The sequence below is a fragment of the Myxine glutinosa genome, chromosome 4 (genome assembly GCF_964187855.1).
Source record: "Myxine glutinosa chromosome 4, kmMyxGlut1.1, whole genome shotgun sequence".
NCBI classification, from domain to species: domain Eukaryota; kingdom Metazoa; phylum Chordata; class Myxini; order Myxiniformes; family Myxinidae; genus Myxine; species Myxine glutinosa.
In genome coordinates, this window is record NC_136264.1 from 104,463,015 (window position 1) to 104,486,565 (window position 23,551).

The 23,551-nt window shown below is 36.5% G+C and overlaps 2 protein-coding genes across 5 annotated transcripts in view; one reads left to right on the top strand and one right to left on the bottom strand.

The window, feature by feature from the left end:
* Nucleotides 1-23,551, top strand: part of ACAP1 (ArfGAP with coiled-coil, ankyrin repeat and PH domains 1) — a 280,144-nt gene that overhangs the window by 236,744 nt on the left and 19,849 nt on the right. For all 4 annotated transcript variants that reach the window (XM_078776245.1, XM_078776246.1, XM_078776247.1 and 1 more), the window contains 6 exons: nucleotides 12,271-12,379; nucleotides 13,536-13,741; nucleotides 16,886-16,955; nucleotides 19,325-19,419; nucleotides 20,410-20,624; nucleotides 20,729-20,833. In XM_078776245.1, coding sequence (XP_078632371.1) covers nucleotides 12,271-12,379; nucleotides 13,536-13,741; nucleotides 16,886-16,955; nucleotides 19,325-19,419; nucleotides 20,410-20,624; nucleotides 20,729-20,833 — 800 coding nt within the window. The remainder of the gene's footprint in view (nucleotides 1-12,270; nucleotides 12,380-13,535; nucleotides 13,742-16,885; nucleotides 16,956-19,324; nucleotides 19,420-20,409; nucleotides 20,625-20,728; nucleotides 20,834-23,551) is intronic.
* Nucleotides 9,065-11,753, bottom strand: LOC144891788 (uncharacterized). Its single transcript, XM_078776243.1, has 4 exons — nucleotides 10,841-11,753; nucleotides 10,598-10,750; nucleotides 10,137-10,266; nucleotides 9,065-9,916 (listed from the first exon to the last, which is right to left on the bottom strand). The coding sequence occupies exons 1-4, from the start codon at nucleotides 10,894-10,896 to the stop codon at nucleotides 9,617-9,619; spliced, it is 639 nt and encodes a 212-aa protein (XP_078632369.1). The 5' UTR covers nucleotides 10,897-11,753; the 3' UTR covers nucleotides 9,065-9,616.

Genomic DNA, 23,551 nt, shown 5'->3' on the forward strand with positions numbered 1-23,551 from the left:
ATGTATGTTTTGCGGTGAGAATATGTTGTTTATAATATTTTACTTCCTTCTCGCAAGTATCACAATAAACCATATTTATAGCGTGAGAAAACGTGGTGTTTTATATATATCACTGTGCTTAAAATAAAACACTTTTGAGCTTTACAGCTCCGTTTTATATATATCGCTGTGCTTAAACTAAAACACTTTTTCACTCAGAATCATCTAAGTCATAACTATCACATGAATACTCAGAATCATACTCAGAGTCATCAATAAAGCTACTCTCATAACTATCATTTGAGCACAAACTATTAGTATCATAACTATCATCTGTGTTCAATGAAATACTATCATCACCATCGTCCAAGTTCAATGAAATACTATCATCACTATCGTCCGAGTTCAATGAAATAGTAAAATCTTCACTGCTGTATTGACTCATATTTAATTAGCAAGAAAAATATTCCCATCAATATCTATATACTTTCTTTCATTAACAGATTCAATCTCTACAATTTTTATATCAAAAGTTATCTTTAAATAATCTCTAACTATCATAGAACGAAATGACATTTCACCAGAAATATTAACATCATTCATTTTACTTAGATCTACACCCTTTGGATTATTAAAGAAAATACAAATGTCTCCTCTAGAATTATTAATGGTCTTATCATTCTTTTTCAAAGTATCGTGGTCAATCACTTTTTCAAGCTTTGAATAAATTGCCAGGAGTAGAGGAGAAACTTTTGTTAGATTTACTTTAATGGATGTCTTTCCAGGTATAGTTAGAGCTCTTCCTTTAAATGAAATAGAGGGGCTCATGTTATTTTCCATAACTGGTTTTACCCAAAAATTTCCATATTTATCTTTGTTCAATTTAACATCTTTGACATATTTTTCTATATCTTCCACCGAAGTAGAGATTGATTGAAATTTGTCTTTTGTGCTTTGAAACATTGTATTTATTAATGAATAAACTTGCGTTTAGTTTAAGTAAAAATTTACCACATAAATATGATAAGTTCTGAAGGATATTTAGAATTTCCAGACTCTCCATATGATAAATTAGAGAATTGTCCGGCTTGTGATAGAGTGGGGCTTAATGATGAGGATTCATATAAACAATGTTTATTCTGTGATTATATTCTAATTAATGATAATAAGAAATATAAAAAAACATATAACTCTTTTAAATTAGAACCAAAAATGAATTACTTTACAAGATTAATAAGAGAGATGAATGTTAAGCATTATGGTGATAATACACCATTTCTTACAAGGAAAGAGACTCTTTGTATTGAGGAAATGTATAAGGGTTTAATGATATTTATTATTCAAAATAATTTTAATGGAAATGTTAATACAAGATACTACATAAATAAAATAATGAATTATTTTGAAATTAAACCCGAACTCAGGATAAAATATAGAGTTTCTAAAATAGCTCAAAAAAAGTTGGATGACTTGTTTTCCAAATATATAAATGAATGATTTTTTACCCGTTTGGGAAAATAAGATAAAATTTAATAACCATAAAAACATTCCAAATTCATTGAGATGTCTAATAGTTGGTTCAAGCGGATGTGGGAAAACCTGTTTACTTTTAAAGATGCTCCTTGGTCCTAATTTTTTAGATTATGATAATTTAATAATTTTTACAAAGTCAAGTTTTCAACCCGAGTATCAACTACTCTCACAGGGTTTTAATGCAGGTCTTAAAAAGGAAGACATTATCGGTTTATTTAAACTTCAAAACAAACTGAATGATTATAATATTGAAGATATAATACAATTATTTTGTGATACACAGAAATCAAAATCGAAACCCATAACTTGTATTCTCAGTGATAATACGGATGATATACCTTCACCTCAAGATTTAGATAAATCAAAAAAGAACCTCGTCATCTTTGATGATTGTGTTAATGAGAGAAACCAAACAGTAATGGATAGCTACTATACAAGAGGGAGACATTCTTCTTGTAATTGTATATATCTTAGTCAATCATATTTTCAACTCCCTCGACGCTCAATAAGAAACAATGCCAATACTTTTATTTTATTTAAGTTAAATTCAATAGATGTAAATAATTTTTGGAGAGATAATTGCTCTACGTTATGTAGTAAAAAAGAATTTGAAAATTATATGAAACACACGATTGGAAAATATAAATATATTGTTGTGAAACAAGATGAGATACTAAATGATATTTTTCAATAAATAAATACAGAAAATGAATACCGAAGAAAGAGAAAGAAAGTTTAAGGAACATCAACAATTAGTTTCAAAAGTTGTTAAACAACAGGAAGAGATAAAGAAGAAACGGAGACAGAAACTAACTGGTGAAGAAGCCTTTGAAAGAAAACAAGAGAAATTCTTTAAACCACTTTTGAAAACTCAACACTCACCTACAGTTCCCACGGTAGAATTTACTCCGAAAAAACTTCAAATGCTCAAAGATTTTAGTCAGATAACAAAACAAGAACTTGGTGAATTAGAATATGATGACGAGGGATTATTTCGGAAACTTGAGGAGGTAAATCAACCCCCTAATTATGTTGTGGAAGCTCTTCAAAACAATGAATATTCGGCGGGTTCAAAAACCAGAGCAGGTCTCATTCCAACAGAAGAACCAGCAGTGTTTCATCTTGTGGAAGAAAAGGTATTGATATTTAATGATGAATTGATGTTCTTGAGTTCTACTCAACCAAATGTTAAATTAACTCCAAGATTAATGTTTCTTCTAACAAACCCCGGATTCAGCGGTTCAAAATATTTTGAGGAACCACTTGATATGGAAAGAGAGGAAGATAGGGTATATATTGAGTTGCTAAATGCACTTGATTATGGAGTTTCTGTTGCTGGTAAAAGTAAGAAGAATGAGAAGGAGAAACATATTATTGATGCTTTAAGTAAGCTTGGTTCGGGTGTTAGTTTTCTTCCAAATGACCCATCACAATTAGTTAATAGGCTATTATTGTTGTTAGGTAGTAAGAAGGCTGGAAACAACAATTGTTTTAATGAATCCTCAGCCATTTTAGATCAGTTGATGAACATGAAAATAATTAATAAATGTCAATACAAAGATATTTTATTAGATATTAAATAAGATGAGAAGCACAATTCTTAGTTTTAATTTCACAACGAGCGATTACACAGCTTCATTCCCTTACCCACTACAACTTGACCCCCTTACCTCATATGAGGCATCTTTGTTGTCAATGGAAACTTACAATACCCTTTTTAATATCACAGAGAAAAACAACAAGTTTAGTTATAATCCAGGAAGTGGATATAAAACTATAACCGTTTCACCTGGAGCTTACGAGATTTCTCAAATATCTTCAGAAGTCTCTCGCCTTATGAAAGAAAAAGGTGATGAACCAAAAAATATTGTAATAGATATTCAAAAACACACTTCAAAATCAACTATTAAACTTAAAAATAATTATAAAGTTGATTTCACGATTGAAAATTCGTTTAGAGAGCTATTGGGTTTCTCTTCAAAAAAGATTGAAAATAACGGGACGTTTTACAGTGATAATGTTATCCAAATATCCTCCGGTATAAATTCAGTATTAATTCATTGTGATTTGATTGATGGTGCTTATAACGATGGAATAAGAACAAATACAATATTTTCATTCAGTGCATACTCAACCCCGATTGGTTATAAATTTAATATGGAACCAAAAAATCTTGTCTATTTACCTGTGTCAGGAAAAACCATATACAGAGTAAGTTTTAGGATAACCGACCAAGATAATCGTATGATATCCTTTAATGATGAAATTATATCCATCAGAATTCACCTACGTGAAGTTTTTCAATAAATAAATAATGGTTATTGTGAGAAAACACGAGTTGGGAAAATATAAAATAATTACAGGGGAGGGCATGTTCCTTTCACCAGACTATACAAGGTATGTGGGTAGAGGATACTATAAACCTAAGAGACAACGAGGTGTAGGTCATCAATTTCGAAATAAAGGAGATGGGATAATTGATACTCTAATGGGTATTGGTTCAACCATCCTTAAACATAAAGACCTAATTGATTCAACTGCTTCTGCCGTGGGCTCCGTTGCGGGTGCTATAAAGAGTATAAAAGATGCTCAAAAGGAGTCTCATAAATTACAAGCAATCAAAGAAATAAAAAAAGGTAAAACTCAACTATCTTCACAAGAACGACAAAAAATCATTAAAATACTTGGGTCAGGGTTTCAACAATTTTAATGCTATATAAATACAAGTATGGAAGCGATTGATAGTATCTATGATTTGGATGATACGATTATCATTTCAAACTCCACTAAAAAGGAAGACTATTTTAAGGTAAATGCTATAACAGGAACAGACTGGAATTCAAACGGAACAAAAAGTTTTGAAATAAATAATCGACAAACTTACTTGAATATAGCTGATAGTTTCTTGCTGTGTAAATTTAAATTCACTAAGGCTGCGAATAATACTAATGCTACACTCGTAAATGATTTCTTCTGGAAAATGTTTGACAGTGTCCGCCTGTATATTGGAACACAAGAGGTTGAAGCGGTTGATTATGTCTCTGCTACATCTGAAATGATGAAATTTACACTATATTCGTTTAGTGATAGAATGGGTAAGGGAGCTGTTGAAGGTTTTATTCCTGATATGTCAACGGGTACAAACGCAGACCCTGGTTATAGTCAAAGGAAGTCAATGTATAATGATGAAACAAAAGCAGTGAATAGTTTTACCGTAGCAGTACCTCTTAAAGGTATATTTGGATTTTGCGATTATGATAAAGTTTTGTATGGTCTTAAAATTAGATTTCAACTACAAAGGAATGATAATGTAAATAGGTTGCTTTTTGGGGATGAAAATGCTTTTGGAGACAACAATAAATTTGTTATTAATGATTTGTGTTGGTATATCAGTGAATATACTCCTAATCTTAAAACGGAAGAGATGTTAAATAGAAGACTTAACTCAAAGAAACCGCTAAATGTATCATACCTTAAAAGAAGATGTCAACACGTTAAACTGGAACACACTACCTACACTTGGAATTTGGGTGTTCTTCAAGGAAAGCCACGATACCTCTGGCTCATTTTTAAAAAAACCAGATGGAGAGGACGGTACTAATAAGAATAATGCGCTGAGTGATAATGCTAAGGTGAAACAACTTCGGGTTTCTCTTGATGGCACATTTTATCCGCGAGATAGATTGGAAATTGATTGGGAAAAAAATGATTCTGCGGAAGCCTACAAGTCCTACCAAAAGGTGTGTGAAAGTAATGGTAATAATGATCCTATTTTGGATATGGTTGCGTTTCAAAAACTTTATACAATCTACGCAATTGACCTGAGTTCTCAAAAGGAAACTATAAAGTCTAATCGAGTGGATACTTCTCTATACATTGAAAGAGGGGAGAGTGAAGAGGTTAATGCATATTGTTTGCTTTTGGAGGAAACAGAATTACAGATTAATACAGATAATGGTGTTATGATTAATATCACATAGGTTTTTTCTCATAAATAAATGGTTGGGGTATATGTTAATCAAATCAATCTTAATAAATTAACATCTTGTATTCAAAATCAAAAGCCTTGTATTATTAATGTTAATACAATTCAAAGAAAAGGAGCTGTAAGAATTGATGTTTTACTCACACACACACAAGTAAAAACACTAAATGATGTTGGATCACTTAAAATTAAAATGACGAAACCTATGTTAAAGAAATATTCAATAGACGAGTCAAGAGGAGGATTTCTCCCGTTTCTAATTCCTTTATTTGCTGGTTTAAGTGCAGCGGGAGCATTGACTGGTGGTATTTCAGCAGCGGTAAAAACTGCTAACGAAAGGAAGGCACAACTAAAAGCTCAAAAAGAATTGGAAAGACATAACAAGGAGTTGGAGAAACAAATTAGTGGAAGTGGTGTAATTGTAGATTTTGCTCAAAAACTTGAAAGTCTACCTGATAAAGCTAGATTGTTGGTTGGAGATATGCTTTCCTCTATCGCTCAAGCGGGTGTTAAACTAACTAAACGGGGTAATGGATTGTATCTTTCTCATAAATAAATGGATAAATGGTTTAAACAATTTGGAAAGAATACAACGTCAAATATAGAACTAGCTAAGTATTGTAAAACACTAAAAATTGATAATGTGGTTATTTGTATGAGAGATGAATTAATACATATAAATAAGAATACAAAGAATATTATTATGAATTTAGACACACAGAATGGTTCTCATTGGGTTTGTATTCATAATAGTCAGGATAAATATTATTTTGATAGTTATGGTATGCCACCACCTGTTGAAGTAATACAATTCTTACAGAATGGTGTTTATCAAACATTTCAAGTTCAAGAAATTAATTCTAAATGTTGTGGTCAATTATGTTTATATGTATTATTTCAACTCAACAATAATGAAAATTTTTATGATATCATTTTTAATCTAATATAAATGACTTATGTTGGAAAAGATGGTTCTATCTTTGGAAAATCCTCTCAGGATATTGATTTATCAAATTATTATACAAAGGCACAGGCTGAACGACAAAAATATAGTGTAAGTAAAAATATTAATATGAAGAATACTTATAAATTAATCAATTATCCAAACCCTACAGATGCGAATGACTTAATTAGATTAAGTGATTTATCACAATATATATTTTTAAAGAAAACAGCACGTTTTGTGAAAGAAGTAAAATTTACAACCACAACACCTGGTTATACTGACCATACACCTTTCCTCATTGAATTTAACTACCTGCTTACAATTGAATTTTATAAAGAAGGACATTTAGTTAATATGCGAATTAATAAATGGGGGTATGATATGCCTGATTTAGGGTATAATTGGTCTTTTTCAATAAACATAGAAGACCTACATGATTTAAATCAGTCTCGTAAAGAAGAATATTATCCACTTGGTGAGGATAAGGATTTATGTGGAAGTACAATTAGTAAACAACAAATACGTGATTTTAAGAAAAGAAAAATATATGATAGTATAGCGATGGTTCGCTTGACAAAGAAGGAAGGTAATGAGATAAGGATAGAAAGCCGAGGAATACAAACCGATTTGGTAGTGGGAAGATGGGGTGGTATTACCTGTCATAATATTAATCTCACATATATTTCTGATACATAAATGGCAGGAAGAAGACTACAAGAGAATTATAATTTTTGTATTCAAGGATACCTACAAGAAAAGGGTGCTCGGTATTACATACCTTATGATTTGGAGCATATACATGGGAATTTTGTCATTAAAAACTGGCCTTATACTGATATTGTTAAACCCACAAATAGAGACTTGTTTAAAATATTAAATAAAAATGAACTTCTCAAAGTTATGAAATATAAAACTCTTTTAGAAATCGTCAACAAATCTTATTGGTATCCTATTATGAGAAAAATAATTATAGATACAAGAATATCTCAAAATCCAGATGAGTATATGTATAATATTCTTTGGGGTTCAAACTCAAGGGTAGCAAGGGATGAGGAAGGAGTTGAAGAAGAGAAGGAGGAAAGAGAGAAAAAGGAGAAGGAGGAAAGGGAGAGGGAGGAGAAGGAGGAGAGGGAGAAAAAGGAGGAGAAGGAGGAGAGGGAGAAAAAGGAGAAGGAGGAAAGGGAGAAAAGGGAGAAGGAGGAAAGGGAGAAAAGGGAGAAAAAGGAGAAGGAGGAGAGGGAGCAAAGAGAGAGGGAGGAAAAATATAAAAAGATGGAAATCAGTGAGATTCATAAAAGATTGAGTGTATTAAAGCAAATAAATCAATCTCAACGCACCGAAGAGGAAATTAAAGAATTAACAACTCTTATGAAGATAATGGTTTCAAAAATAAGAACGTCAATGTCTTCAATTTCAGGGAGGAGATTTAAACGAGAAAGTGGTGAAGAAGAAGAAGAAGAAGAAGGAAAAGATTATGTGATTGATGATGTTGGTGTCATTGACTTTAGTTAGTTTTTATTTGTAAATAAATGGAGGAGAGAGTGAAGGCATTCCTTAGGATTCTTTATGTTTTAAAAATAAAGATTGAAATGTATATGTTGAAAACCAAAAAGGTTTTGATACTCTGTCGGAATTTTTCTGATAAATAAATATGAGTTATTGTCTCAAATGTAAAAAGAAAACTAAATCTAAAAATATCTCTTATGTTAAAGCTAAAAATAATAGAGTTTATCAAAAAGGAATATGTCAAGTATGTGGCTCTAAAAAGTGCCAATTCATCTCTCCTAAAAGAGGAGGAGACATACAAAAGTTTCTGTCAGGAAGTAAATTTACAACAACTGGAATTCCAGGGGAATTACACCTTCCAGGGTATTCTTTCTGTGGTCCAGGAACAAACTTGGATAAAAGATTAGATGAGGCTGACAATCCTAAACCTTGGTCTAAACCTACAAATAGGGTTGACGAAGTGTGTATGAAGCATGATATTGCTTATGGGAAAACCACTACGTTGACTGAAAAACATAAAGCCGACAGCGAAATGTTGTATAATTTGTCTTTGATACAAAATCCAACGTTGAGAGAGAAAGTTGATAGGTTTATTGTGAGAAATTTGATAAATGCTAAATTGAAACTTGGTCTTGGTTATTCCTCAAAAAACTATTAGGCTCTAATGATGTCATCAAGACTGAGGAGCTTTTGGCTGAAGAATTACACAAACCTATAATCACAAAGTTTAAAAGAAGGAAGGTTTATTCTAAATACACCGACCACATATGGTCCGCTGATTTAATTGAATTGAATAATGACAGGGGATACAGGTATGCTTTAACCGTTATTGATTTGAGGAGTAGATTTGCCTGGGTTGTCCCTTTAAAAAAAAAAAGGGGTGATACTTTAATGTTAGCCTTTAAGCTAATATTTGATCGGGATAAAAGGAAACCAAAGAAGTTATGGACTGATGAGGGAACAGAGTTCTATAACAAAATATTCATGAAATTTCTTAAGGGGAAGGGTATTAAATTATACAGCACCTTTAATGAAGGAAAGGCAGTTGTTATTGAGCGTTTTAATCGTACTTTGAAAGAGAAATTATATAAAAAATTCACACAACTCGGTTCTCAAAAATGGGTGTATTTAATTCAGGATATTGTAGATAATTACAATAATACAGTTCATTCATCAACAAAATCAAAACCATCAGAAACATTTACAAAATTAGAATATGAAAAGGAGATTAATTTGAGAAAGCCCAAGTTCAAAGTTGGTGATATGGTAAGGATATACAAATGGAAAAGCCATTTTGAGAAAGGTTATACACAAAAATGGACTCGTGAATTATTTAAAATCATTGATGTAATGGATACAGTCCCTTGGACTTACAAATTAAATGATTTAAATGGAGAAGAAATCTTGGGTTCATTTTACTCGCAAGAATTACAAAAAACAAAGCTAATAATTCATTAAACAACATTTCTATTCACCCCACCCAGATTAGCTAATTTAATTAGTGGTAATAAAAAAAATATTAAATAAACAAAAATCATAAGCCACACCCACACAGACCACGCCCACACAGACCCCACCCACACAGACCCCGCCCACACAGACCCCGCCCACACAGACCACACCCATCATCCCCCACCCCCAGTGCGTCCCCCACCCTTGATCCCCCCTCATCCCACCCCCACCTTCCCCACACACACAAGGGGAGGGGAGGGGTGGGATGAGGGGGGGCCAAGGGAGGGGGACGCACCTTCCTGTCCCTTTTCCTTTATTCTCTTTTTGTAATTAAGAATTAAATAATTGTAAACAAAACAAATATATATAAATATTGAAAACATTAAAATCTTTATATTATTAAAACATTTTTCTTGAGGTATACATTCAACTTCTCCCCAGCATAAGTCATCAATTTCTTCCCAGCACAAGTCAAAGGTTGGTTCAGCAGATGTCTTCAGGTTTTGAATCTCTTTCTATTAAAGACAAGAGGGGAGAGATATTTATTTCATATTTATGTTCCATGTCAAAGCGTCTTGAAAAGCGCTATACAAAATAAATGTATTATTATTATTATTATTAATATAGGGTCGGATGCCCTTCCTGACACCAACCCTGAATCACCTCTTACGATGCGCAGGGATATGGTGTACCTATTATAAACGGTGAACCACACACACGTACACACATGCTTACCTCGAAAAAATCCAGCTTAGCGTCAAGATCGTTGAGTTGAAAATGTAGAGGTTCACAGGTTGGTAGGAAATAACCACTCCTTGGGGGATCAAAATCATCCCACTCAAAATTTTGGTCTTCGAGGTTAATACTGCAAACAAAATAAGGAGAAATTACTATTATATGCTGAAGTAAGCCTGACAAAACATCACACACACGCACACACACACACACACACACACATTCACAGATACATACACACACACACACACACACACACATACACACACACATACACACACACACACACACATACACACACACACACACACACACACACACAATCTCATTTTTTCATTTCTGTTCCTCACAATTCGATCTCTCTATTTTAATCACAGACACACATGCACACACATACACATACACACACACACATGCACACACACATGCACACACCTCTCGTTTTTTATTTTCTATCATACCTTTCACGTGAATTTTCTAAGAACGGTGAAACATTGAATTCATTCTGAGCCCACCATCTCGGAGGTAGGTTATTCAAACCCGTATTCAGTTCGTTGTGGAACTCTTGAGAAACAACTTGAAATTCTGCCAGGATATTTACAATATTTGAATTGCTGCAATGAATAGGAAAAATAAATTATTAGTTGTATAATTAATCACATACAAAGCTCTCATTAACAGTGTTTAATACCAAATGAACTTACCAATGTCCTGGCGAGTATTCTTCATCAGAGGAAAGACTGGAATAAGACAAGCTCATCTTCGTTCACAATGTTTAAATGTCCCATTCGGAGACCTCTCTTTTTATAATGAACAAAATGTATTTCGGGGAACTGAAGTGCTTGTCAGCTTTTGGAAACTGAGGGCGTGTGTTTGTGAAAAACAGGAAACAAGACAAAGAGAATTCCTTGGAAGTTATCCAAGTGAAACAACGTCATTTCTCAACAGTGAGCTATTAATTAGAAAAGGTTCGAGTGGTATATAAATGGAAAACAAAATGAATGTAAAAAATATCAAATAAGTATAATTGAAAAGGCAACTGGTAAAAAAGTTCACAAAACAAATAAGAGAATTAATTTAAATACCGGTGAGTTGGATGAGACGGTGAGGAGAGTTGTAGGAGAATTAAATTATTTCCCACACATAAACAAATATTTGTAGGGTCGTTGTTTGAGTGGGTTATATTCACCAGATGATATTAAGAGTAAAAGGTTAAAAGGTTCATAAGGTCAGAAGGATCACAGGTGTTTAAGTGGTCTAATGAATAAGGATAGCATGTCAAAAGGTTAGAAGGTTCGTAAAGAAAAGGGTGAGAGAAATAGAGGTGTTTAGGGGCAATGAGGGAGGGGAAAAATTAATATGGAAGTGAATGGGTCAATGTTTGAGTGGGTCAAAGATTAATCTGCCAGATGATATGTAGAAGAAGGATGATAGGTCTATAAGAGAAAACAAATATTTGTAGTGTTTGAGTGGTCTAATGAACAACATTAAGGATAGGTACTACAGACAAAAGGTTCATAAAGATGAGGGTGGGAGAAATAGAGGTGTTTATGATTTTTGAAAAAGACAAGGGGGTAAATGACATTAGATAGGGATTTCCCATGTTAAACGGAGGTGTCCCAGAAGCAACATTATTACACTACTATTACTATTATTTATAACATTTAAAAAATAATTTATTTTATAAAGAATAGTCGTTGTACTGTCCAACTAATGGTTGTGATTGTTGTAACAGCTTTATATGAAAAAGTGTGCGCATGAGTGTGCATGAATATTGTTGAAATATATATATTTTCATAGAAATATAGAAATAGAAAAAGCATTTCTATTTGCATGAATATTGTTGAAAAATATTTTGTTATTGGCATTCACTACCAGATATATGTAAAGAAAACATGATGCTGAAAATGTGAAATTTTTTTCTCTTGACTCTTTTCATAGTTTTTGCCAAAATCCTGAAAATTGTGTTTTTCTAGTTTTACATTTCATTGAAATGATCTCCAAGAGATTTTTTGTCGAGCTTAGTGTTTCTTTTGAAACACTGTGAAGAGCTTTCATTTGAACCCCTTAATTATTTTCTCTTCACTCCATAACGAATCCCCCACCTCCTCCACCCTTCCATTCCTCCATCCAGGAGTTGCATTCTGCAAGCTGACTCTGAGCAGCTGAGACAGCTATGGATCAAAGCAGTGCAAGCCAGCATAGCTACGGCCTACAGAGAATGTGATGACCCCATCACCAATGTAAATTCTTCACACCCCTTGTGTGCTCCTAAACTTGACCTTTGACTCTCAAACATTGTTTCCACATTATGCAGTTTTGATTTATGGGGGATTGCAGCACACTTGCAGGAAAAGTTCATGTGGTTTTTCCTAAAATCATTTCTTTCATGCGATTACTTACCGACCAAGCATGATAAAACGAATAATCAGAACAATTATCAAAATGTTTTGGCAAAACTGGCACGAGGGATGTGCAGAACACCTGATTGCAAGTTTCCAAGTTGCATAATTGCCTCACCCGTAGGTTTTTGAACCCTTAGGTTTCTTTTTTTCACACTCATGCACCTTTAGGGTTTTTGAGTTGACACGAGGCTACTGAACAAATTGGAAACTGTCTTTCTGAAACCCAAGCATGTGGATCATCCAATAAACATGCTGATTTTTGACAATCCAATCATATCCATCATGGCAATCCAATCCATTACGATGCCATGCCTGTCAGAAAATGAGAGGGATTAAATCATTGAACATCTTCAAGCAGGATCTTCCATTAGCCATATTGCAAAGCTCTTTAACATTGTGGGAGAGGAACTGTTTATGACCTTTGAATATGTTGTCAAGCCACTGGATCAATAAGAGATACTGTATGCCAAGAATTGGACGTCCCAGGATAATGATTCCCACTCAAGACCGATGCATTCGCATGTCCCAGTCCCATCTACGCAATCGGTTTCAAACTCCCCAAATTACTGCAAACACATTCCCGGGACCTTGATGCAGTGATTGCTGAATGAGGTGGACATACCTGAGATTCAGATTGTTACTTCCACATTGGATTCCTATTTGAAAATATTTGCCACAATGTAGCATTGTGACTTGGTGACATGTAGTTATTCAGCATTTATTTCTGTCAGAGGATTACACCTCATCGATGTCTCAGGATGTCACATAAATAAGTCACATTAACAACCTTCACGTGCTCACTTTTTTTTATGGCAGAATATGTAGATGTGAAAGCTATGAAGTAACATTTGCAATGAGCAAATTTGCATTAATGTGGCATTAATGTGATTTGCAGAGTATGATGGGCATTGCGTAGCTTTCAGTCTTCCATTTGCAAAAACTTACATTTGCAAAAAAAACAACTTATCGATACATCTCGCTTTGTCTCCCACAGCGTCTAGAGAGGACTTCCTCCCCCTCCACGGGCAGTCTAGACTCAGCCGAATCAAGGGAACGTGGACTACGGAATGAGAATGTGGTTCCTCGAGTGCAGGCTGCACCAGGAAATGACCGCTGTTGTGACTGTGGGCTGAATGACCCTCGCTGGGCAAGCATCAATTTGGGCATTGTTCTATGCATAGAATGCTCTGGAATTCACAGGTTGGTCCTCACTCAGTGGCCAATCACCATTGGCATTGACACATTCACTTCTTACAGTGATCAAGTTAGAGGTTGCATTGTCAATTTCCACTTGAATTGCAACAAAATTGCAAAGCCCTTTTTGAAGAGCAAAGCTGAGATATAGCTGGAATAATTATAACTTTGGAAAGAGGCCATTAAGAAATAACACGAGCATTTCAGTTTTAGCCAATCATATGACCAGGTGTACATTTTTTGTTGTTGGTGTTTTAAAGGTGTTTTTGTTGAGGTGTTTTTTGCAAGGTGTTTTGAATTTCGTGGTGGTGAGGTGTTTTCAATTATGTGGTGGTGGGGTGTTTTTAATTACGTGGTGGTGAGGTGTTTTTTATTTTGTGGTGGTGAGGTGTTTTGACTTACTTGGTGGTGAGGTGTTTTTTATTACGTGGTGGTGAGGTGTTTTTAATTACGTGCTGGTGAGGTGTTTTTAATTATGTGGTGGTGAGGTGTTTTTCATGACGTGGTGGTGAGGTGTTTTTAATTACGTGATGGTGAGGTGTTTTGAATTATGTGGTGGTGAGGTGTTTTTCATTATGTGGTGGTGAGGCGTTTGGAATTACGTGGTGGTGAGGTGTTTTGAATTACGTGATGGTGAGGTGTTTTTTATTTTGTGGTGGTGAAGTGTTTTGAATTACTTGGTGGTGAGGTGTATTTAATTACATGGCTTTGAGGTGTTTTGAATTACATGGTGGTGAGGTGTTTTTAATTTTGTGGTGGTGAGGTGTTTTTAATTATGTGTGGTGTGGTGTTTTTAATTATGTGGTGGTGTGTTTTTTAATAATGTGGTGGTGACGATTTTAATTACGTGGTGGTGAGGTGTTTTGAATTATGTGGCTGTGAGGTGTTTTGAATTACGTGGTGTGAGGTGTTTTGAATTACATGGTGGTGAGGTGTTTTTCATTATGTGGTGGTGAGGCGTTTGTAATTATGTGGTGGTGAGGTGTTTTGAATTACGTGGTGGTGAGGTGTTTTCCATTACGTGGGGGTGAGGTGTTTTTTATTTTGTGGTGGTGAGGTGTATTTAATTACATGGCTTTGAGGTGTTTTGAATTACATGGTGGTGAGGTGTTTTTTATTTTGTGGTGGTGAGATGTTTTGAATTATGTGTGGTGTGGTATTTTTAATTATGTGGTGGTGTGTTTTTTAATTATGTGGTGGTGACGATTTGAATTACGTGGTGGTGAGGTGTTTTGAATTATGTGGCTGTGAGGTGTTTTGAATTACGTGGTGTGAGGTGTTTTGAATTACGTGGTGTGAGGTGTTTTGAATTACATGGTGGTGAGGTGTTTTTAACTTAATGGTGGTGAGGTGTTGTTAATTATGTGTGGTGAGGTGTTTTTAATTACGTGGTGATGAGGTGTTTTTTATTACATGGTGGTGAGGTGTTTTTAATTACATGGTGGTGAGGTGTTTTTTAATTATGTGGATGTGAGGTGTTTTGAATTACGTGATGGTGAGGTGTTTTTAATTACGTGGTGGTGAGGTGTTTTTAATTACGTGGTGGTGAGGTGTTTTTTATTTCGTGGTGGTGAGGTGCAATCGTCCCAAACTTCCAGTCTGCACCCCTCCCTTATGTATGTGCTGAGGGTTTTTTTCTTTATTTTAATTTTTTCAACCTAAATCTTCAACCGAAATTGCTCATAAAAATGTAATATCACAAACACTATAAATAAATTTGGGCAAAATAATTGTTTTTATTATGATTGGTGTAAATCATGACAACACAGCAACTCAAGTACCGTCATGGTGAGGATGTTGAGATGTTGAGATGGGCTATAAGGGGATGTTGAGATGATTTTATCACTCTTGAGGAAGATTAACGGAGGCGTGTGGCTTCACATGTTGTTAATGGAAACGTTGAGTCATTGTTTGTTCAATTAAAGGTTGGAGATCTTACCATGGAGTCATTCATATATATATATATATATATACAGTGCATTCAGAAAGTATTCAGACCCCTTCACTTTTTTCACATTTTGTTATGTTGCAGCCTAATGCTGAAATAGTTCAAATTCATTTTTTTACATACATATACATACATACATACATGAAATTATACATACAGTATATATTGTGACTACACCACTGCTGATTTTTTTTTTCTGGGAAAGACATCGAAACGCAATTGGACGTTTACATGAATTACAGGGACATTTACAGACAATTGACACAGTGAATTGAGGTTTGAACCTGGAATCCCATTATCATGAGTCATTGGTTCAGATGACAATGCTAAATAGGCCACCCTCCACAGATATTGTGGGATCTATAAGCTCCATTACACAAATGCAGATGAGAGCAGCTGCTTTGCATCCGTATCAGCAGGATGGAACACTCCTATGATGCAGCGCCTCCTGGTGGAATCAGCATGGCAGTTTGTATTTGAATCTTACTTTGTTAGGAATAATATTTAAAATCTACCCACTGATGCTGGAGGTGACTGCTTGTTTGGCATGAGAGTGAACTCGGGCAGTTATTGACATAAATTAACACTTCTTCAAGGTAACGATGATATTTCTTTTCCATAGCGCGAAATCAGATTACTGTATATTCCTGTTTCATTGAGTATCACAACACATGAAATTTCACTTTCGCTTGGTGGACTAAGCAGGGAATCGTACCCTATAAAGACCCTTTGTAGTTTGTAACCACTGTCATGAATATGTGCGGGTTCAAAATTGGTTTTAGTGATTTAAAATTGTCCAAAGCCAATATCCCCTACAATTAATTTACATTAATCTGGATGTTCCACCTGCTTGCACGATGCTAATATTGCTAATTGTGGTCATTAAATATCCTATTTTCACAAAAGTTACCTTATGTATCAATTTGCAGCTCTTGGCTAAATTATGAACTTCCTTTTGGGTTGATCTTTCCTTTCCATGAAAGGAAACATCCAACACCCCTTCCATTAAGTAGAAATTTCTTAATCTGGTTACATGTTCAATATCCTAAACATGTGCATCAGAGGACTCTGGCTGAAGGCAATTTCAAATGAAGTGTTCAGTATACTGAACAACAAGAGGATAAGCCATACTTGCACAATTTCTTTCTAAGAAACAGTCTTATGTTGTAATGTTGTAAATGTTGATCATTTTTTATTTTCAGGAGTCTGGGAGTGCACTGCTCCAAAGTTCGCTCACTCACTCTCGACTCCTGGGAGCCAGAATTATTGAAGGTAGGCTAACAAGCATCCACGATGAATGGTCATTGCAAACCCAGGAAACAGCTTTTTGTTGCTTTCAAGGTTGTTAGCTTTGCTCGCTGCACTGCTGACTTCCTACACCAAACAGCTTGTCTTCTTCACACAACAATAATTATTTGTTTCCAATTGACTATTGTATGGAGGAACTTTCCATAAACAAGAAATTTCAGATTAATTGTCAAAAACCACGGCAGTAATGGTATCTGTGTCCTATCCGCAACCTCATTCTTTGGTTGTAATTGAGGGTAGAGGGAATCGTTTTAGCAATGGAAATTGATGTCTCCATCCTGATAGGAGCAATGAACATTGGGTAATGAACGTAGAGCAGCAACGAAGGCTGGAAAGGGTGGAAATGTGAATGGTTCGGTAGATGTGCGGAGTATCGTTGAGAGAGAGGAAGACAAATGATGAATTGTGAAAGATGGTGGGAATAGAGCCTGTGATGGATGCTGTGAAGAGAAACAGTTTGAGATGGTTTGGTCATGTGTTGAGGAAGGATGAAAGTGACTGGTTGAGAAGAGTGATGGAAATGAATGTAGAAGGAAGTAGAGGATGGGGAAGACCGAGACAGACTTGGCTAAAGATGGTCGAAGAAGAAATGCGGGCAATGGGGTTGACAAGGGGAGATGCAGAAAATCGGGCAAAATGGAGAAGATCGTCATGGGGACCGCAAGGCTAACCCCCGCTCTTGCAGGGAAAATGGCCTTAAAATGCCTGTTGTTTGTGTTGTATCCTGATAGGAGGCCTATGTTGATATACCAATGACTCAGTCATTTTTCACATTTGGTCAAAAGTATTGTTGCCCAGCTTGTGCTGAAAATCTCAGCATGTATGCTTGTTCTGAAGTTATATCATATTTATCCATGACAAGGAACAAGCCATTGCAAATGTAGTCATAGTTCTGGTTTTGCATCTTTATGTTGCTGTAAGTATATTTCATTTGTAATATCCTTCTGTAGAACTGTGGCATAATACTGTCGTGTTGATGTTCTGCTAAAGCGGACCCACCGCGCCAAAGCTATGTGTTTCGCGGATGGCCAAAATCAAAGGGAATCACAACAATCACACCTTGGTGATTAGCGTGGATTCCTCCAGTCTGAATCCAAATCCTGCTAGTCTCTTGAAGCATACGTTTCGCAAATTTTGTCTCCCCGTGTACTCAAAGCTGGGCCAAAATAGATTATGTGCACGACAATGATAATGGTGGGATTTCATGTGGCACTTGTACTTTAAAAGGAATACCAATTTATTAAAAGGAGACAGGACGATGAAAAGGGGACAATCCCAAGACGAAAGGCAGACCGTAACAATGTTTGATGATAAATAAATAAAAGCGCACTCAGTAAAACAATACGACAATAGGAAAAGCACTTAATCCAAAATAATTAACCTCTGGTGCCACAAGCACACAACCATTCACTCACGATGGGGGCCAGGCAAGGTATTTAAAAGGATATGGGAATCAAAACGGCTCCAAGATGAGCAGGTCTCCTATTCCAAGCAGTCAGCACAGGTTAAACACTCTAGCATCAGTGAAGGTGTGTTCACTCGGTGCTGCTATCGCTGACTCAGGAGAGAGTGTAAGCGTCCTAGCCCACTCACAACCCCTGCGGCCCAGTCATACAGGCTTTTGGCTGCCACCTCACTCCAACTCTCCGTGCCCCCATGCCAAATGACTCCCTGCCCCAGTGTGCAGCTCATATTACCACCTCCCCCCACAGCCATGCCTACAGCTCCCGAGTGTTCTGCCACTCACAACACGGCTCAGACAATCAACGGGCACACAGTTGCCGCCATGGTGGGGAGGTTTTAAAAGCCACACACAAGACGTAGACACGTCCACAATCATTCTGGTATCACCCCATCCTCACCTTTCCAGGATGCCTTGCCATGTTTACAGAGCACACATGTACAAATTATTCCTTCCTATCTCATGCCAATGTCAATTGTACACCACTTACAGCATATTTAAGAACATTACAATTTCGCTATAATGGGTCCCCGGTTACGAAAATGTTCTAACCTATATGATCACACAGACCACGCTAACCTAATACGTACCCCTCCAACAAACTAATACCCTTTCTCCCTTCACTCTTTCATTGATTTTTCCATGGCAGAAAAAGAAATCGAATTATACAAGGATGTAATGTACAATTAATATAGAGGAGGCCGTTTCACTCATTATGCCAACGTAAAATTGAATTCATCCATATTTCTTCTGCAATGAAATTGAAAATGGTTTACCAATAATTCTTACTTATATATTTCAGATGTGTCAAGCTTTGTCTTTTTTCTTAAGATGGTCAAGATGGTTTTCTCCCCATCTTTTTACTGGACAGCTGATGTGTGAGCTTGGAAACCTGGTCATCAATCGAATTTACGAAGCACGGGTGGAGGAGATGGGAGCGAAGAAGCCAACGGCCTCTTGCACCAGGCAAGCTTCTTCCAAGCATTGCACAGCAGCACCCTTCACTTGGACACATTCACTTGCAGAACACTGCCCAGCAGGTCACAGTCTATTATAAGGCACTGCTGGTCCACCTGTCTTCTCAACACAGCTGTTGCGCAACCCATGACACCATCCACAGCAGGTTTTTGCCATCAGAGATGGAGCCATTATTCTTGGGATAATTGTGGAAGAACTGCAAATAGAGACCGATGTTCCCATCCCACGCTGTAAGAACATTAACTATTGCATAAAGTTTTGAATCATTATTGATGCGACTTATTGTTGTCAGATCACATCCAATAGACTTGATTTAGTATATCTATTATGTGCTGAACACATTTTGGTGGATGGGGTCTGTTTCTTTCGTACGCAGTACAAGGTTGTATCGTTGCCTGAAGGTGCAGCTCTGCCGCTGATGGAATGTCCTCTGTAGGTTAAGGTAGAAATTTGGAATTTGTTTATGGTGACAGCAATAGCTTGCCTCTTCTTCGCAAAATACACCATGGGATCTTTAACGTCCACCAACTAATGCTGGCAGACCCCCATTTAACGTCCATTCAAGGGACGGCACATACATTGACGAATCAGCCTGCCTGTAAAATACCAGGATGATGGTTTATAGCTGGGATTCGAACCCAAGCTATGCAGCATAGAAGCAAGGTGGATGGGGTTAGTGGGCTGCATCCTAAGTTTGAGAAGATATATGTCGAATAAATAAAGCAGATATAAACACACCTTAAACACATTTCATTCATTCATTCAAATACAGAAGATATAAGCACATCTGACACTAGGCCGAGGCTTCAGACTTTGGCATGCTCCCAAGGCTGCACTGTCTAATAAACTATTCCAACCCATCATATTTCATTGGATTTTTTGCTAGTATGACATAAAAAGCTGTCAGAGCAGACACAAAGTCACTCTGGTTTCACAAGAGATGCTGAGAATATTTGCCCTTCCATATTGTCTTTCCAGACAGGAGAAGGAGGCCTGGATAAAGGCAAAGTATGTGGACCGCAAGTTTCTTCGTCCATTGGGCGAAGGAGTTCTGTGCAACACAGGCGGGACACCGTTGGGTATATGTCGAGACTCATCACGTGGAACAAGAGGTACTCCTGGAAGCCGGAGGCGTCGGCGGAGGGACAGTATCCGTAAGGAGCCTGGCAGCTCACCCAGACTCAATCCTGCTGGTAAAGTGATGTACATTTCCCCTCACTTTACATTTTACGTTCCTCGTAAATTAAAATGAATTGACCAAATCTGTGGTTCCCCTTTCCCCACGTGTGTTGTGCAGCTGCTGTGTTAGACAAACAGATCCGTCGAGACTCACTCTTTTGTCCTGACGAACTTGATTCGCTCTTCTCATATTTTGACAACGTTGCTGCAGCCGGTTTTCGAAGTAAGCTTTTTCTCTTAGCAGCCCTCTCCCCCCAGTGCATCTCTCAGACAGGCATTATAATTCTAATTTTCTGTGTCATTTGCACCTGGTGACTATGTCATCAAGTGTGCGGTAAGAAGAGATGAATATAAATATCTCAAAATTTTATTTCTTCCATTTTACAAGCATGTGCTTCATTTTAAACAACATGTGATCACACTGCTTCCAAATCACCAATCTTGTCTTTACACATGTGTCAGTTTGAAATAGGTTGGCAAGATAGCTTAGAGCTATGCACGCTTGGCTTTGGGCTGTCTGCCTGGGTTCTAATCTCAATGCAGATAGAAACCGTCATGCTGCTGTTTTACATGTCGGACGAGACATTAAGTAGTTATGCCTTGAAAGGACAATAAGCGAATCACCTGCCTACCAACACTGGCCATTGGCGTACGATAAATGGACGTCTTTTGTGTCGGGTTGGGGAGTTACCTCTGGCACCATGAACAATTTACAAATTCCTGCCACCTTCAGTCGAGCATCAGGCAAAGACAGGTGGCTAAAATTTGACCCGGGCATTTGTTTATACTGGGAGTGCTCGCTTATATGTCCAAATGCGTTCCTGAAAAGATGGACTTATGACGAAACGATGGATAGCAGGGAATTTCTCCCCATTAAACGATGCTTACATTACTTTTTAAAGTGTTCTCCAGCTTTGGACACACACTTGTCCCATCCGAATTAAAGCTTTTCTCTACCATCAGTGTAGAATATTTTCGGACATGTACACACCAATGCAAGACATTATTTTTGTATAGTGTCACTCATCATGCTCCAAAGGTGTTCTTCAATACCCATGTCCTTGATGAGTGCCCAGCTCGAAAATCCCATATAAACTAATAGAGACCAGCAGGACATTTATATGGGTCTTTATTGGAAATCACGGTTTCTATTGGTTTCTGCAGGAACCAGTATAGTTTCCAGTAGAAATCAAACCAGATTCGGTTGAAACCAATAGAAACCATTAGATGCAACTGGTCTGAAACCCATAGAAACCAAGAGGAACCTTTAAGTTCAACTGGTCCTGTAGAAACCATTAGAGTTATCTGGTCTGAAAACCCATAGACCAACCGAAATACTTTAATTATATTTTGTTATAAACAAACACAAAACACACAGTTCCATATTGAATTGAATTATAGCCATGTTCTTTAAAACAGGGATTCCCTGTAGAGTCTGGCTGATCCAGATGGAGAGCACAATCCCCTGATACCTTAATGTTCTGATGTATTATACCAAATTTGGTCCATGTCGGTCATGTAGTTTATGAGGAAAATATGGTTTAGTGAATATGAGGGATTTGGGGAGGGAGCCTGTGGCCCCCTTTCCAGGGGGGATACGGCTATGGGTAGCATAACTTAAGGTTAAGGCATGGTCACAATGCAGGGAATTTCTCTCTCACAAATTTCTAATGTCCGACAGAGATCGCAATGACCAGTTTGGTCTGGATCCAGTCATCGGTTTTTGAATGAAATACCAATATTTGGGGCATAACCCCTCTTATATCCCCTTTAAATGGGCGGATCCAGATGGGGAGCACAACCACCCATACATACGGACGGATGGACACCGGGACCCACTCTGATGTTATTTCAGAGAAATAACCTAAAAATGATTCCCAGAAATAGCCTTTTCCAATGTTGTTGTTTTTGGGGACGGGTGCATATTTGGTGTGAAATAACAATAAATAGTTATAATTTATATTACCAAGTCAACAACAGTGTTTTTTTTTATCACATCAATCTTTATTTGTGAGAAAAATACAAATGAATGATCATAGTGTGAATTTCTGCAAGATAATGTCACTCTGACATCATAATAGTGGCCATGTTGGATTTTTTTTTTTTTACATTGTCACATAATGCTTTATCTGTCGGTAAACTGCAAATTTTTCAGCTCTCTAGAATGAAGAAACATGAAAAACATGCTCGTTTTTTAACCCCACTTGTATAAATTAATATAACAAAACGATTAACCGATGTCGTGTCTTAATCAGGGCAAAAATACCACTAAATGTGCAAAGAAAGCCTGGCATCATAGTTTTTCTGATTCAGGACACCCTAAAGATTAATAATTTAAATGGTGCCAACAATTTCCAAATAAGAAATATTTGGTGACATTTGGCCCTACACTTTCAAAAGAATGGGGGCTACAGTTGACTTCCTCAATTGGTAGCCATGTTTGATTTATGGTGGCTCGAGTAACAAGGTCGGAGATGGGGGATATCGAAATGAGCTCCGTTCGACCGACCAATCATCTGTCCTTGTACTTCTGTGTACACGATATTTAAAAAACCGTTGAACATTTAGCTTTCATATTTCAGATATATCTTCCTCAATAAATTATCTCATCCTGATTAGATCAGGGCAGTGATAAGGGCTGTGATTGGGTGAATTAAGTTGCCATGGCAACTATCTCGGTGACTTGGCTTGTGTATGCGATATTTAGAAAACCGTTCAAGATTTAGCTTTCATATAACACAGATCTATCCCCAAAAGGTGGAGGGCCTAGACGTAGAGTATCAGCTCTTTGTTATATTGCACTTATCATCATATGTCAAACAACATCAAAAATAATAATTTATCTTACAATGGTGTTTTAATGAATATTCTTTTAAATCTGTGTATTAACTTGCATTCCTGTGTGACTTACTCTTGCGATTAACTTGAATTCCAACACCTG